Source organism: Nilaparvata lugens, chromosome 8, assembly GCF_014356525.2.
Source record: "Nilaparvata lugens isolate BPH chromosome 8, ASM1435652v1, whole genome shotgun sequence".
Classification (NCBI taxonomy): domain Eukaryota; kingdom Metazoa; phylum Arthropoda; class Insecta; order Hemiptera; family Delphacidae; genus Nilaparvata; species Nilaparvata lugens.
In genome coordinates, this window is record NC_052511.1 from 46,054,673 (window position 1) to 46,072,489 (window position 17,817).

The window sequence follows — 17,817 nt, forward strand, 5'->3', positions numbered from 1 at the left end:
ACACTTACCAAATTTGAAAAATCAATTTTTCCGCGATAAATTAGAGATCTATTTAAATAAGTAGTTCTAACTCATGGCTTGAATTTTGATTTAAACTCAATCGCTTTTTTAATGATTATGGAAATAAAGGTATTTCCATCTTTAGAAGATACGAATAGGCTTTCGTCTGATAAATTGTTTCAAGTAGTGATGGCCATAATACCGAACCAAAACTATTATATATAATATATGTACATATATTATGAACTGAACTCGGCAAGACGTGCAGATCGTTCAAACCACTCTCCCACCTGTGAGCAAAACATTCTCAATGAGCAATAAATGAATCACATGCTATACAATTCAAAGAAGACATCAACAAGATAGGACCAAAACTCGATCCCAACAGTAATGATGGTCAAGTAAAGATCCCAACAGTAATGATTTTTTTGTTCAAGAGAAGTAACAAAAAAAATTAATATTCAATAACAGAAATAAAGGAGTCACTATTGGGTTGAACTTCTAATTGGCTTCATATAAGTTTTGAGTAGTGTTTTACAACACATTATATTAACCAATTGTATAACTAAGTTGGTTAATATCAATACCAGATCAGAAACCATATCTAGGTATAATAGACATCAGATTAGTAGATGTCTAATAAGTCGCCGACTTCTAAATAGTATTTAGGAGGTACTGGATAAATTGGTATTTAGGAGGTCCTGGATAAATGCATTTCAATCTTCAACTTGGTGCCAACCTAACAAAGTCAACACAACTTAATGCCAACCTGACGAAATTTTTAATTTAATTTTTTTTTGGTCTCTCTAGATTATAGTTCTATATTAACATATGGTATGTACATTTAAATTATAATTCTAATATATTGGAATAGGAAGATTATACATGCTAAAAGACGAACTTTAAACCCTTAAAAACCACCCTTAGAGTTAAAATATCGCCAAAAGATTTCTTAGTGCGCCTCTAAAGGGCCAACTGAACATACCCACCAATTTGAACGATTTTGGTCCGGTAAATTTTTAGTTCTGCGAGTGAGTCAGTCAGTCAGTCAGTGAGTGCCATTTCGCTTATATATATATATATATATATATATATATATATATATATATATATAATATATATATATATATGTATATGTATATATATGAATCATAACTCTTCTCTGATACTCTCATATTGGTCAATAGAAAAGGTTGGGGTCATATTTGGCCAATCGCTACATCGCTTTTAGTTATCTCCCTGGTTAATAACTGATTTAAATAACTGGTTTATAGTGAGGTCCACGTTATAATGGAACAGTTTAGGTGTGTTCCTTACCTGTGTGAGAGAGTCGCCGAGCGTAGCGAGTGCCTGAGTCATGTAGGGCAGAGCGGCCGGGGCACTGGTGAGCCGACTGCGGTACAACGACACAATGGCGGCCGCCTTGCGGCTGAAGTCCGCCGAATCCAAAATGGCCGCCAGCCGCAGCAGGTTATCAACCGACACAGAGTTGCCCGACGGTTCGGCGCCATCTTGGTCTGCAACAAACCGCGCCAAATTCAAATTATTCACATTAAAATACCTTGTGGCCTCGCCCTTGATATTCAGGTTAGTTATTTTATTAGTTACTAGCAGGTAACCCGTGCTTCGCAAGGGTCTTTCTTAAAACTTGACGAAATCTAGTAGAATTCAAAATAGGCCTATAAGAATCCTCGTTTGATTAAGAATTTATATGCTGCATTTCAAGTAAATCAGTATGACCACCTATCAATTAAAAAAATAAGTTGGATTCAAAATGGCGGAAAAAATTTGGGTGTGACGGAAATCCTGTTTTTATCATTCGAAAAGGATCCCCAATCATACCTATCTTCTAATTTCCCTTTTAAGAGAAATCTTCTGCTGCTTCCATACAAACTGGAAGCATGACAAATAATTGAAAACTTGACAAACTGGAAACTTGATGTAATCCAATCTTGGAGAATTTAAAATTGGTCTATAACCACCCTCGGTTAAGCAAGAATCTATATGCAAAATTTCAAGTTAATCAGTCCAGTAGTTCTGACGTGATAATGCGTCAAACATAATTTCCCTATACTTTACATCTGTATAGGCTACGTTTATAATCTAGTTCTTTCCTTTATTATAGTATAGAAGATGATACATGGATGGATGATCATTGTTATTTTACTAAAAGATAGAATAAGTTGAATAGTTTCCCTTTCAGAGGGAGTTTTGACAACCCACAAAACTCATTTTTCATTTGAAGATATAACGAAAAGGTGCATATGATCTTATTTTTTTGCTCAGCTTGCCAAAATACCCCTCATTCCAATATTAAAATTTTCGACTGACTGTACAGTGAGTCAGTCATTCTATCAGGACTCGAATAATTTTGAAATTTTAATTAAATAAAAATGGAAGAATATAATTTCTTTATGTAAATAACAACACCTTCATTAAAAGATATATTAACTGCATGCGTTTTCATATTGCCGATACAGCATTGATGAAACTGTAGACGTTTATTTAGCACTTTGTCTCAAAAATTGTTCTAGCTGAAAAATTAATAATCCATGCCACGTTTAGGCCTAAGCATTGCATCAGGAAAACGAAGTTTCAGAACTATGTTTTTCCGGTATGCAATCCACAAGTTGACATGTTTTGATGCGAACAAACGAACAAACGCAATCCTACTCTCTCTTATATTAGTTATTTTCAAGCGGTCTCTGGAAATTCAATATAATTATACAATATCAGCACCTACTTATAACATCAGCAACTGTAGTTGAGTGAGGTGCACGTTTTAATGGTATTTGATTAACATTGGAGTTGCTATCATTCGACAAAGCAGATAGCGCTATGATTTTCTACCTCCGCAGAAGGAAATTTCCAATAAGATTCAAATAATTCGTCCTTTTTTTTGACGTTTTTGAACATTGTATGAGCGCTCAAAGTTGAAACAAGTACATTCATCGAGTTCTATGCCAAAATTCACCGATAGTTTCAACGCTCATAAAACGTTCAAAAACGTCAAACAAAGGAACAAATTATATGAATTTTATTGGAAATTTCTTCCTCTTTCCAACCATATCCTTATAATAAGATTTTGACTGATAGTTTTCTAGTTATTGACGTTTTAATGACGGTAAGACAGTAGGCCTATTTAAAAAATATCGAAGAATCAATAGATGTCGAAGACTAAGGTCGATATAAAAAAATTAACTGAACATTTTTTGTTGCAGATTACATTTAGAATCTATGGTCTTCTGCTGCTACCCCTTTCGTGCGACACTGTATGGATAGATATGATAGATAGATATATAGCCTTATGGATCTCGAAAACTAAGGTCGATATAAGATAATTTTACTATAGTAAGGTCCACGTTATAATGACAGTATTTGATCAACTTCGGTTTTGCTATCCTTGTCTATCATTCGACAAAGCCGGTGATACTATCCTTTTCTAGGTCCACAATGATGACAATTATGTTTTCGACAGTGTAGATGTATGGGTGTATACTATTGAATTACTACGTTTATATTTGAATGAGAATTTAATAATCTGACTCCAATAAATAAAACTACAAATAATACGGTACAATCACATTATTGGCAGGCCAGCTACAGGAAACTTTCGGTAAGCACGTGTTTTCGGTAGGAATTTTGGAACTAGACTGTCTCCTCGTGGAAGGTCTAATATCTATTAGCGGGAAAGGGAGGTGAAAGTTACAAAAATAGGAAAGAGAGTGGGAGTGTTAAGAGTGAGACAAAGAAGGAATGGATGTGAGTTGTGAGGGGTGGAAATACTATGCAGGTATGTGTTGGTGCGACGGACTTGAAAGAAAGGAGCTTGGACAATGGTAACAGAATGGAAAGGAATAGGGGAGTGCAATGTTACTGGCCTGCGAGGGTTCAATATGCGAACAATAAGCAATACAAATACACACATGGAATACAAATATATATATACAGTTTTTGAGTATAGGCTCTATCAGCAACACCACAGTACCCCCCTGCCAGTGATTTGGCTAGAGATACTACACAATTTCACAACACAAATCACGAAACACCAGCTTGCAAGCGATCTGGGAAGTGCACCCGACGACCACTTCTGGTAGTTACTGCTGGAGTGTCAGAATCTGGCAGTGGATCCTGGATGGCATCAGGTAGAGGGCTGGCTGTTGCAGGGGGAATCGTTTGGCTGATGCTGATTGGCTGATCATCATCTGCCATGATGAAGGCTGGCTTGAGGCGATCCATTGAGATGGTAATGTCAGAACCCTGAATTTGCACTACTGCAGTTTTGTCAGTTCGGCTGATGACCAAGTGTGGCCCAGAGTATGGAGGTTCCAGTGCACCTTTTGAAGTGTCAGTCCGGACAAAGACGTGCTGACATGTGGCAAGGTCCTTGAAGACAAACGGCGTTCGCTCCCCATGACGTGTACCCTTCACTGGTCTAAGAGCATTGAAATAGCTTCGAAGGTTGGTCACAAATGTTGATGGATGTGTATGACCAGTTGGGAGGTTTGGTGTCAGAAACTCTCCAGGAAGGCGAAGAACCTGGCCATACACCATTTCTGCAGTAGATGCCTTGAAATCTTCACGCCATGCTGCTCGTATGCCAAGGAGAATAGCTGGCAGTATTTCAGTCCAACGTTCATTTGCATGACATCTGATTGCAGCCTTGAGCTGACGGTGGAGCCTTTCAACCAAGCCATTTGCTGATGGATGATATGCAGTGGTCCTGAAGCGGGTGGTTCCAAGAAGGTTTCCAAGGTGCAGGAATAAGCTGGATTCAAATTGTCGGCCTTGATCCGTTGTGATGCGGAGGGGTGTGCCAAAGCGAGAGATCCAAGTAGTGAACAGGGCTCTAGCTACAGTTTCAGCCTCAATATTCTCCAAAGGGACAACCTCTGGCCAGCGGGAGAATCTGTCAACACATGTGAGACAATATCTATATCCTTCTGAAATGGGCAATGGTCCTATCAAATCGATGTGAACATGTTCAAATCTTGCAGATGGAGCAGTGAATGTACCCACTGGTGGCCAATTGTGTCTTGTCACTTTCGATTTCTGACAAGATAGACAGGCTCTGGCCCAATTTCGGCAGTCTGTTTTCATGGATGGCCAGATGAAACGTTGTGTGGCCAGTTGGACCGTAGCATTCCTTCCTGGATGTGAAAGTCCATGCACTGCATTAAATGCAGCCCATCTGAAGTCCTTGGTGACAAAAGGGCGAGGCGTGGATGTTGAGCAGTCACAAAGCAATAAGGTTTTCAGACCAGGTATGGGGATCCTTTCCAGCTTGATTCCAGAGTCAGGCTTCAAAAACTGCTGAACCTCTTCATCATGGGTTTGTGCCTTAGCCAGAGCTTCATAATCCAAAGATGTGGAGAGTTCATTGATTCTGGAAAGAGAGTCAGCTACTATATTGTCACAACCTGAGATATGACGGATGTCGGTAGTGTACTGACCTATGTACTCCAAGTGGCGGAATTGGCGAGGTGAACACTTTTCTGGTTTCTGTTGGTAGGCAAAGGTCAGTGGCTTTTGATCAGTGTAGATAGTGAAGTCCCTGCCCTCCACCATGTGTTGGAAGTATTTGATGGCCAAGTATATTGCGGTTAGTTCCTTGTCATAGGCACTGTATTTCTGTTGAGCAGGACTTAGCTTTTTCGAAAAGAATGAGAGTGGTTGCCAATTGTTTCCTGACTTTTGCTGCAGCACTGCTCCTACTGCATAATCTGAGGCGTCTGACATGATAGCAAGGTGGGCACCTGGGATAGGATGTGCAAGTAATGCTGCATCACTGAGGCTCTGCTTACACTGCTGGAATGCTTTTTCACTGTCTTCTGTCCAATTGATAGGTGAGTTGCCTTTCACCTTGTCCTTCAGCAAATCATGGAGAGGGCTTTGCTGAGATGCAGCATTGGGGAGGAACCGGCGGTAGAAGTTCAACATACCTGTGAACCTTCTCAACTCCTTGGCTGTTGTAGGCTTGGGATATGACAGTACAGCTTCAACTTTATCTGCTAAGGGCTTTGTGCCTTCCTCTGACACACAGTATCCTAAGAACTTCACACTGTTTGCTCCTAATTTACACTTGCCTGGATTGATCAAAACACCATAGGAGGTCAAACGTTCAAAGAGCAATCGCAGGTGTTGGAAGTGCTGCTCCTCTGACTCTGAAGCAACAAGGACATCATCAATGTAAGCATAACAGAAATCCAGACCCCTTAATACACCATCCATAAAGCGCTGGAAGGTTTGAGCTGCATTGCAGAGTCCAAATGTCATGTAGGGAAACTCAAACAGTCCAAATGGGGTTGTGATGGCTGTCTTATGGATATCTTCTGGAGCTACTGGGATTTGGTGGAATGCTTTGACCAGATCTATTGTTGAGAAGATTGTTTTATTGTGTAAAAAATGAGAAAAATCTTGAATGTTTGGCACAGGGTATCGATCAGGTACTGTTCTTGCATTTAGTGCTCTGTAATCCCCACAGGGCCTCCACTCTGAATCATTTTTGGGAACCATATGGAGAGGTGATGACCAGCTGCTGGATGAGGGTCTTGCTATTCCGATTTGCACCATGCTTTCAAACTCCATCTTGGCCAGTTTCAACTTGTCTGGGGCGAGACGCCTGGGTTTGCTGTGGACTGGTGGTCCTGGAGAGGTTAGAATATGGTGCAGGGTATCATGCTTGACTGAAGCTGTTGGGAGACCAGCAGGCCTAGTGATGTCGGGAAATTCTTGAAGGAGTTGACCATATGTGGATGGTAGTGTAGCATGTATAGTTTTAATGCTACTTACCAATCTGCATGATGCTGAACGGCCAGCAGCGACCAATGATGTCAACTGGTCTATGAGGCATTGTCGGCGAACATCAACAAGAAGATCATAGTGATGCAAGAAGTCAACTCCAATGATTGGCTTGGCCACATCAGCAACTATGAATCGCCATGCAAGTGTGCGGCGGAGTCCAAAGTCCAGATTGAATGTCACCAAGCCATAGGTTGCAATACATGTGTTGTTTGCTGCATATAGTTCATAGTCAGTCTTTTGTCGTCTCCCTGGAAGAAGTGACCGAGGATAAACACACACATCAGCCCCAGTGTCTATAAGGAATTGCTGCTTTGATGTCTTATCAGTTACAAAGAGGCGGCGGGATGACTTGAGAATGGGGTCACTTGCCACCATTAATGACTCCCGTGATCGTTTCCCTGCCGCTTGGGTTGGTATTGACAGGGTGAGGTGCATCTGTCAGCCTGGTCACCAAACCGTCTGTGGTACCAACATATACCATCACGATCACCATTGCCAGAGCGTGATGCAGAGCGTGAACGTGAATGAGGGCTGGATTGGAAGTTTGAGCGGCGTGAGCGGTTTTCATGTTGAACCTCAGCTACTGCAGCAATTTCTTGCCGCAAGGTGTTGGCAATCTCTCCCATCTTGGCTGTCATGAGTAACGTGAGTCGCTCCATCATCTGTTCTACACTATTTGTGGCAACTGCAGTCTCAGAAATGCTAGGTCTTGGGTTTGCCTCCAGAACAGCATCAGCTAGCACAGCTAGGGCATCCAAATCAGAATTCTGTTGAGTAGCCAGAATAGCTTGGGTGGAGGCTGGCAGACGTGATAGCCAAAGAGGTTTTAGCACACTGTCAGGAACAACTGTACCAGCAAGGGCTCGGAGATGACGCAGGAACTGTGTGGGCTTCCGATCTCCTATCTCTTCATGTTCCAAGAGCTGCCTTGTCTTCTGATCCTGTGAAGCACTGAGTCGCTGAATAAGCTCTGTTTTCAGCTTTTCATACTTCATTGTTGTTGGTGGTCTAGTTAAAATATCTCGAACTTCAGCAGCATATTTTGACTCTAAATTTCCCGCCACATAACTGAATTTAGTATCATCAGAAGTTATATTAGCCAAAGTAAATTGATTCTCAATTTGAGCAAACCAAAGTTCAGGATCTGCTGGCCAGAACGGTGGGATCCTCACTGCAATTCGGTTGACAGATGCTGCTACTTCATCTGCCATAGTTGAAATTGTAACAGAATTGATACCACACTACTGGAGTCCACACACTAACCGGCAAAGTTCACGGGTCGTGGAAAATATGATACGGATACGGACGGACACGAATACGGATACAGATACGGATACGGACGGACAGGGATACGGATACACAGCGCGACACTACGATACGCGGCGAGACAGGCAGCAAAACGACAAAACTAGAAATAGGTAACACTTAAAATTTCAGATCACGTCGGGGTCACCACTGTAGATGTATGGGTGTATACTATTGAATTACTACGTTTATATTTGAATGAGAATTTAATAATCTGACTCCAATAAATAAAACTACAAATAATACGGTACAATCACATTATTGGCAGGCCAGCTACAGGAAACTTTCGGTAAGCACGTGTTTTCGGTAGGAATTTTGGAACTAGACTGTCTCCTCGTGGAAGGTCTAATATCTATTAGCGGGAAAGGGAGGTGAAAGTTACAAAAATAGGAAAGAGAGTGGGAGTGTTAAGAGTGAGACAAAGAAGGAATGGATGTGAGTTGTGAGGGGTGGAAATACTATGCAGGTATGTGTTGGTGCGACGGACTTGAAAGAAAGGAGCTTGGACAATGGTAACAGAATGGAAAGGAATAGGGGAGTGCAATGTTACTGGCCTGCGAGGGTTCAATATGCGAACAATAAGCAATACAAATACACACATGGAATACAAATATATATATACAGTTTTTGAGTATAGGCTCTATCAGCAACACCACAGACAGTGTAGAAATAATGCAGATAATCTGCATCACTATTCTTCCATCTTTTTCCACTGCCATTATAACGTGGACCACACTATAGACATTTTTGTAGAAAATTTAATGTTGAATCAATAGTTTTCGGTTGTTACACCTTTCGTGAGACACCCTGATACATGGATATATGAAGAAGACAGATAGATTAAGACTGAGATGTACTAACCATCTTTTAGCCTAAACAAAAAAGGCTGACTATCGACATTTTGAGCAAGCTCTCGAGCCCAGGAGGCTTACTAGTATTTGATATCATATAATTTGGAATGAATTCTTTCAACTATTATGCACTAACCATCCTTGAGCCTGAACAAGAGCTGACTGTAGAGTGTGTTGGGTGCACTGAAGTAGGCGGCCGAGCCATTGTCCCAGAAGAGGGCATCCTGTGTGGACTGCAGCTCATGGGCCCACTCCAGCCACACCCCGTCCCACGTCGCCTGGTACAAATCGATCAGCCCTCGTATCAAGAAGGCATAGTCGTCGAGGAAGCCGTTGATTGGTGAAGATCTGCAAATTGAACAGAAAATGATTCATATTGGATTAGGATTAGATTAGAGTACTTAACTCACTTTCACTCTGTATATCATTTTGATGATGTACTTATTGGGCCATAAGAATAAAGTTGAGCATTTGCTTATATTTCTAAAATATGGAGCATTTGTTTCATTTTCTGTGAATAAATGTGAGCAAAACCTTTTGGTCATGCTCATCAAAAAAATAGTTTGAGCAATTGCTCAAAAGTAAAAGCTTATGCTCAAAATTGTAGGAATAAACTGGAGCATTTGCTATTTTTTGAAGCAAATGCTCCAAAAAAGTTGAGTCTACTCTGGAGCAGCTTATCACCTTTTGCTCATAGTAAAATGGCTCAACTAATTCGTGTGAGTAATAGGAAACTATACCAATACGATCACAACCAATAGTTGAGAACTATAAAACTCTTTTTAGATTCAACCATGATATATATCATCATTATTCCTACAAAAGAAAGCTACCTGATATAAAGATAGCCATCACAAAATAGGAAATAGGCATTTAAGAAGATGAGAGTGTAGACGATTATAAGAAGGCTATTGATATCAGAATAAGAATATGATATAAGAATATGCTGAAGATTATTATAAAGATGACATTTTTTCACGCTATTATTTCAAAATTCTAAACTCAACTAACCTAAAACTAATTCATAAAAATAGAAAACAGAGCAGACGACGCAAACACAAGCGGTGCCCCCTACTTGCATATTTAGCGCTTCTGTGAGCTATAAAAACAAAGTAAGGCTACAAAAGCGAATCAGCTGATGAAAAATCTTTAAAATACGTGAGCATTTGTTCCAGAGTTCAGGAGCATAAGGTAAGAGTATAAGGTAAAGCTTATTCATACAAAAATGAGCAAATGCTTATGCTTCTACCTAATGCTCATGAGCAAAACCTTATGCTCCATGCTCATGAGCATTATGCTTTGGTTTTATTCATATGACCCATTGTATCAATCAATAAAGAATAACGAATCAACAAAGAATAAAGAATCAATAAAGAGACATTTAAGTTACAATATATTCTGGCTCAGTGTTGCCACAAAAGCCTGGTTTTCATTAGTAGAATTGAGCTCAACTCACACTTTCGCGACTCAAGTCGAAAAGAGACTGCGACTCTAGTCTCTTCTCGACTCAGCATGTGTTTTCAAATGGTAACACTCAGATCAGTCGACTCTAGTCTCCGCGACCTCACGACTGTGAGACTGAGTCGAGCGTCGACTTGAGTTGCGTAGTACCGTGCATTTTAATGAAAGTGAGGTTATGTTTCATGAAAGTGTTCAACTCACATTTGTACAATAGATCCATCCTTGTCAGTATAACAGCTGCGCAATAACTTCTTCTCTTCTCTGTCATACAAATATTTCTTGATGAATTCAGCCGCTCGAATTGCTCTCTTCTTATAGTCCTCATTGTTCAATGCATTAGCTGCGTGTGCGTACCCTGATATCATCAAACCTGCAGGAAAAAGATAAATTATTATCAAAACTATAATAAAGGAAAGAACTGGCTTATACGGGATAGCAAATACAAGAATGACACATCATTCTTGATGAGGCTAATCTTTATAGATAGGGATGCTCTCGTGTATAAACTATTAGAGATAGGAGTTTCAAATAAATTTGTCCGCATGATCAAAGCCTTATATGAAGATACGTCCTCAGTTATATGGTGTGATAAGGGCGTAACAGAAGATATCAGGCTTGTAAGCAGATTAAAACAGGGTTGTTTGGTATCCCCAATTTTATTCAATCTTTTCACATATGATATCTGTGAGAGTTTAGACGGAGGCTTGATGGTAGGAGAATCAAAAAATAAATTCACTTTTATATGCGGATGATTTAGTTCTTTTAGCTGATAACGTGAATGTAATGCAGAGTATGATCAACAGGCTGGAGCAATATTGCAACCGATGGAAATTAGTTTTGAACAGGGAAAAATCCAAAATGATGGTGATTAGGAGGGGTGGTAGATTGAGTAGAAGTGAGAGATGGCATTACGGTGGGGAAGCTATTGAAGTAGTAAATGAATATAAATTTTGGGAATTACGCTTACACCCACCTTGTCACTAGCAACACATTTTGTGAGTAAATTGACGGCAGCGAGGTATGGTATCAATAGTTTATGGCGTAAGATAATTGGTAATGATGAGGTCCCAGTTTCTACGAAATGGCAATTTTTCGAAGCAGTTAGCAAGTCAACAATCACATATGCAGGGCAGGTTTGGGGATGTCAAGAGAGGGAGGATATAGAACGTTTCAATAGGTTTTTTATTAAAAGATTGTACGGTATACCAAAGAATACTCCCAACTACATAGTATATTTAGAAAGTGGTAGGGATGTTATGTGGCTTCAAACATTGAAAATGAATTACAAATACATATTAAAAACTCTTGCACAGCCGGATTTTAGATTTACGAAGAGAGTATCAATATTACTGACGCAGAAGAAGAGTGGTTGGTATAAAGATTGGGGAAAATTATTTTATGAATTTAATGAAGAGTGGGTAGATCCCATGAACCAACCGGATCTTTGGGGAAGAGGATGCGAAAAGATTGTGGGCAGGATACATAATAAATTTCAAGGTTTATGGTGGGACAGGGCAGCAACTTCTCAGTTTCATCAAATTTACTTTAATTTAGGAAGGAATGGATTGCAATCAGGCTAAAGCAACAGTGGTGAGGTGGAAGACACCTATCATTTTATTGGAAGATGTAAAGCCTTATCGGAATTCCGAGTAAAATGGTTCGGCTGCTCGGTTATGACTAATGAAACGGTACATGAGTATTTGAATGGCGAGAATTGGAAATGCTTAATAGGTTTTTTGACATCAGCACAGAAATATAGAGATTTTCTTGTAAGGGAATTGATTTTTAAAGATAAAATTAGACTTGGTTTACATAATATTATCGATTTATCTATGTTATATATCGGTTTATTTATATTTATAGTATAAGATTAATCTTCTGTAGCTATTAACTTTTATGATATGATTGTATAGGTAAAATTTTCCTTGTCTTTTCTTTTTCTATGGCCCTATGGTAGGAGATAATGATGCTTCATATGTAATTTAAGTTTTTTCCCAGTGTAATATATTAGACAAGTTATGTAATTTACAATACATATGTGTACATTTACAATTATACATGTGTAATTTAGGTTCAATTTGAGTTGCCATACATTGAATTTATTCATTCATTTATTCTCTTGTTATTGTTCATTAAGTTACTTACTCACCATGTCAGATATTCTATTTTAAATTTATTTCATAGTGCTGGCATATGATCCGAGGAATGCTTTTTCAGTTGTTGCTGAAATTATTATCGAATAATGAATGATGTTTTTCAAAAGTGTAGTGATAATTAGTTTAGGACAGATAAGGATGAAGCTGCTGGGGGCTGCTTTTTGGTCTTCGATAACAGTTTTGGTTTACGTTTGTTGTTTCATCAATTATATTAAGAAGTAGAATCCGAATTATTTCTGGAAGAATTTTCTATCAAGATTAGATAGTAGAAACTACTCAACTCTGGCTGACGGCTGGCTGACGAGGGCGGAGCGTGCTTAGTGCGGGTTGGAAGCGCGTATATGTGTACGCAGCTTAAGATTATACTCTGTACACTGGTAAAACAAGTTGTGACTTGGTCAAGACATCCATGTTGCTAAATTGTGCTAAATAAATAATCCTTGTTTTTGTGATAAATAAATGCATTGCTAACTTCTCATGCAAGCCCATTACGACAGAATTTATGCCGCCTCCACACTCTCACCAAGGGCGTACAAATGAAGCCGAGCGCGAGACTGTGGATGGGTGGTTTGCCAGCGCTCGCCTTCACTATCCTTGGCTCCGATTTTTGTCGAGCGAAGGCGAGTGACCAGCCGAGCATCCACAAATGGTCACACATGGCAAGACCAACGTGGCCAAGCTTACCAGCCACTTGGCAAGCAACGTGGTGAAAGTGTGGACTAAGCATCTGAATTGCTCACCACTCAAGTAAGCATTAAGCCTGGTTTTCACTATAGTGAGGTCCACGTTATAATGGCAGTGAAGAAAGATAAAAGAAAAACGTTGCCAAGTCTCTCCATTTTGCCTCTGACTGTACACAGCTGTTACTCATTTCATCCAATTAAATTTAATCTAATAATTATAATTTCCTTGATAAAATAATCAATTTAATGTCAAATTGATCAAGAAAATATATTTTTTCATAATTTGATTCAAAAATTTGCTTTCATGACTGAGATCAGATTTTTATTTTTATACAAACCTGAAATGGCGGCTAATTTAAAAAGCTGTGATACACCAATCTGAATCTCAAAACAACAGAAATTGAATTATTTGGTAGGTATTCTATTACAATTTCTTTAAAAATAATAGAGAAATAGAAATCCTATTTAAAAATAAGTAATTTCAATGGATTAATTCTGAAATAACTTTTCAATATTATTTATACCGGTACGAGTAGGTCTAACCTATACGGGTAGGCTAACTGAAGCATGGATGAAGTCTAGGATGGTTAATTATCAACTTTTAAAATGTCATTTCATGTATTTTAATTTGTGTTTCTCATACGGTAATGTTCAAAAATTATTTCATTATTTCAAAAATACATTTTAAATCAATTATACGACATAAATGTACTCAAGTATTTTGATAGAATGAAGAAAAAAATGGCGGCTGAGAATACGGTTTGTTCAGTTTTGTACAGTCACTGTCAAAAGTTAATATAAAATATTCTGGCGAATAGACAACATTGCAAAGCGATTGATTGATTGAGTACTTTATTTATGTAGGTTACAATATATACTGGCTTATACACTTATATACAATAGCTTACAATACAGCAAAATGATAGATGAATTTACATAATATAGACTAAGAAAATAATTATTGAACTGTATATGATATGAAAAAGAAATTTGTAATATAATAACTATAGATAATAATCATATTGTTATGCATCTACATAAATTGGCGGAGCTTTGGACATATCAATGTCCATTCTTCGGGAAGAATATTAAAAATATCCTCCCCACTAACTCTCTACCAAACTCTAACAAGCGAGAGAGAGAGAGAGAGAGAGAGAGATAGTGCTATCATCTGTTTTGTTGTATGATAGAAAAGGACAGCAACAGTATTGTCAATCGTACACTGCCATTATAATGTGGACCTCACTATAGTAGAGTTAGTGGTCGAGTAACTGGCATACTAACTCTACCGAGCTAACTCTACTCTACTTACTTGGTCGAGTAACTGTTTTCATTACAATTGAGAATAGTAGGTAAAGTGTGTTGTCTAGTGAACAGAACTAACCTTAAAATGTCAATACGAAACATTCATTATCGCCGTTCAGCCAAAAATTTTTACAAAAAGCATTGATATATGCGGCTGATCTTTGGCTTGCAGAGATAACTACGGTTATTGAAGAAGAAGAGGAAAATGAAATTCGACTCTACTCTACTAGCTCGATACTGTTTTCATTAGCATAGTAGTGGTAGAGTAGAGTGAGAAGCGGTGGTGGGGGAAGGCAAGTGGTAGAGTACTATCCCACGGTGCTATCCAACTCTACTCTACCATCAACGTTTTCATTGGGAGAGTTCACAAGATAATTAGTACTTGCCCAAGGAACTCTACTAATAAAAAACAGGCTTTACTCACCATTCCAGGCAGTGATAATCTTATTATCCAAATGCGGCCTCGGTCTCTTCAGCCTAGCCTCAAACAGCACCTTCCTAGCTTCTGCCAGAGCTAACCTAACTTCTTCAACGGTTATCCCAAACTTATCAGCTGTCTCCTGCTCGCTGTATTTCACTATCAACACGTTCTGATTGGTCAACTCGTTGTGCGGGTCCTGCACAAAAATAGAAAGATAATCAAACGAAAAACAATCAATCAATAATTTATTTATCAATACAAAATTATTACAATGATCTAAAATAATAGAGAGCATAATCTGAAAGAGGAAAGCTTAGCTTGAACTAATCCTCTTTCAAATTTTAATTGTAATGAAGTCCAAAAGCTTAGCTTGCACCATCCTCTTTCAAATTTTAATTGTAATGAAGTCCAAAAGCTTAGCTTGAACTATCCTCTTTCAAATTTTAATTGTAACGAAGTCCAAAAGCTTAGCTTGAACTATCCTCTTTCAAATTTTAATTGTAATGAAGTCCAAAAGCTTAGCTTGAACCATCCTCTTTCAAATTTTAATTGTAATGAAGTCCAAAAGCTTAGCTTGAACTAATCCTCTTTAAAATTTTAATTGTAATGAAGTCCAAAAGCTTAGCTTGAACTAATCCTCTTTCAAATTTTAATTGTAATGAAGTCCAAAAGCTTAGCTTGAACCATCCTCTTTCAAATTTTAATTGTAATGAAGTCCAAAAGCTTAGCTTGAACTAATCCTCTTTCAAATTTTAATTGTAACGAAGTCCAAAAGCTTAGCTTGAACCATCCTCTTTCAAATTTTAATTGTAATGAGGTCCAAAAGCTTAGCTTGAACTATCCTCTTTCAAATTTTAATTGTAATAAAGTCCAATACGTTAGCTTGAACCATCATCTTTCAAATTTTAATTGTAATGAAGTCCAAAATATGAATTTTTATATCATAAACCTGCTATGTTCCAAATTTCGTGAAAATCGTTGGAGCCGTTTTCGAGATCCGCTGGACGAAAATAACCAAATGAATATAAATAACCAAATATATTCAGATATACAGAAATTGCTCGCTTAATATAATAGGATTATCCTATAAAAGTAGCAGGGCCCAGGACCCTAAACACTGGTGTTGGCAGTGTTACTGGAGATCACTATCCTGCTCGCCACGCACGTCAAAAGTCTCTCATACTGTGCCGTTTTTACACTCTCAACGCAACAACACTGTGATCAGGTCGACAGTAGTCGGCTTGAGTTGACAAAAATCGGCTTGAAATTTGGAACATGAACTATCTATACTAGGGCTCTCCAACCTACGGCCCGCGGGCCACATCCGGCCCGCCAATGGATTTTGTCCGGCCCACCGAGAGTTATTGCAACAGTTTTTTAAAAATATATATCTATACACATTTTTGACAACAACTGTAAGTTCAGTGCTCTTCTCTTACTAGCCACTCCATTTCTTAATGAGTGTAAAATTAGCTGTAAACAAGCAGCAATGATAAATCATTGTGAGATATTAGCAAATTGTCTGCACGGACTGTACATGTCCCTGTGTACGTGCGCGCGAACTGTCTGTGTCTAAATGGGCGGACATTTCAAGTGGAAAACAAATGCAATCTTCTCACTAAAAATAAGTATTCTCTTTTAGCTTGGTAACTTTTTGTGAATTCGTGTATTGTCAAGTTGTCTTATTACTATTTATTTAAAAAACTTATTATTTTGTTCAACTTGCTAAATTCATGCATTGTCAAGTTCTCTTATGACCTTTTTACACTCAATAAATTGGACTTTGTATTAAAATGAAATGAATTGGTATGTTTCTTCCTGTGTTTTTATTAAACCTACTTAAAACTCCTCATATTATTTTAATGGGAATATAATAATTTTACACCCCCCTAATCTCCCGTGTCGTGTGTGTCCCCACAAGTAAAATTCCACGTACATCCTTGTTATTGGCCCTCTAAGCCTCCCAAGAGTTAACAATGTGGCCCTTGGATAAAAAAGGTTGGAGACCCCTGCCCTATACCATGGAATATCTTCTTATGCTATATCTTCTCTATGGTATCACCACAAAATGATACAGTATCACCATACATGATATAGTGTCAACAAAATTTGATACAGTATCATCTCAACATGAAAAAGGTTGGAGACCCCTGATCTATACCATGGGATATCTTCATATTCTATATATTTTCTCTATGGATTTAAATTGTGAATCGATTTCAATTACCTGATCAGGATCGACATTGCCGCCCTTCTTGACATGGTAGTGATGACAGAAGAGGTCGGCAAGTATTGTTTGAGGTTTGGCCGCCAGGGGCGCTGATAACAGCTGACTTATCTCATCATGAGTCCACACACAGAACGCTCCCTCTTTCTTCTCACTCGCTCCCTCCACGGGATACGAGTCCGCGTCCTCCGCACTGTAGAAACCTCCTTCCTGGACAAAATTACATTAATACATGAAAAAACAACACGAAACAATTAATAATTATCAATCAAACAGCTTTGTTTGATAGAGACTATTGATAAACCCATACTTTATATCCCCGAAAAAAAATGTTTTTCTTTAGTGAGGTCCACGTTATAATGGCAGTGTTTGGTTGGCAATGCTATTTCTATCCTTGTCTATCATTCAACATATCTGATACGCTATCTTCTCTCTGGCTTTTCTCTGTTGCTAGATCGGCTTTTAACAATATAGAATAAATCATTAATTAACAATATATTTCATCTTAATATTAATAAAATTCACTATGAAATGATTGAAAAATATAATTTCTTGCTTAATAAAATATAATTGACTATTTTAAACGAGAATGAACAGTTAATAT

General features: G+C 38.3%; 1 protein-coding gene across 3 annotated transcripts in view; it reads right to left on the reverse strand.

Annotated features, from left to right (window-relative positions):
• The window catches only part of LOC111046881 (spermatogenesis-associated protein 20), a 48,038-nt gene that overhangs the window by 7,229 nt on the left and 22,992 nt on the right, over nt 1–17,817 (reverse strand). For all 3 annotated transcript variants that reach the window (XM_039434924.1, XM_039434925.1, XM_039434926.1), the window contains 5 exons: nt 17,214–17,423; nt 14,990–15,182; nt 10,623–10,791; nt 9,097–9,308; nt 1,318–1,517 (listed from right to left, as the gene is read on the reverse strand). In XM_039434924.1, the coding sequence (XP_039290858.1) occupies nt 1,318–1,517; nt 9,097–9,308; nt 10,623–10,791; nt 14,990–15,182; nt 17,214–17,423 (984 nt within the window). The remainder of the gene's footprint in view (nt 1–1,317; nt 1,518–9,096; nt 9,309–10,622; nt 10,792–14,989; nt 15,183–17,213; nt 17,424–17,817) is intronic.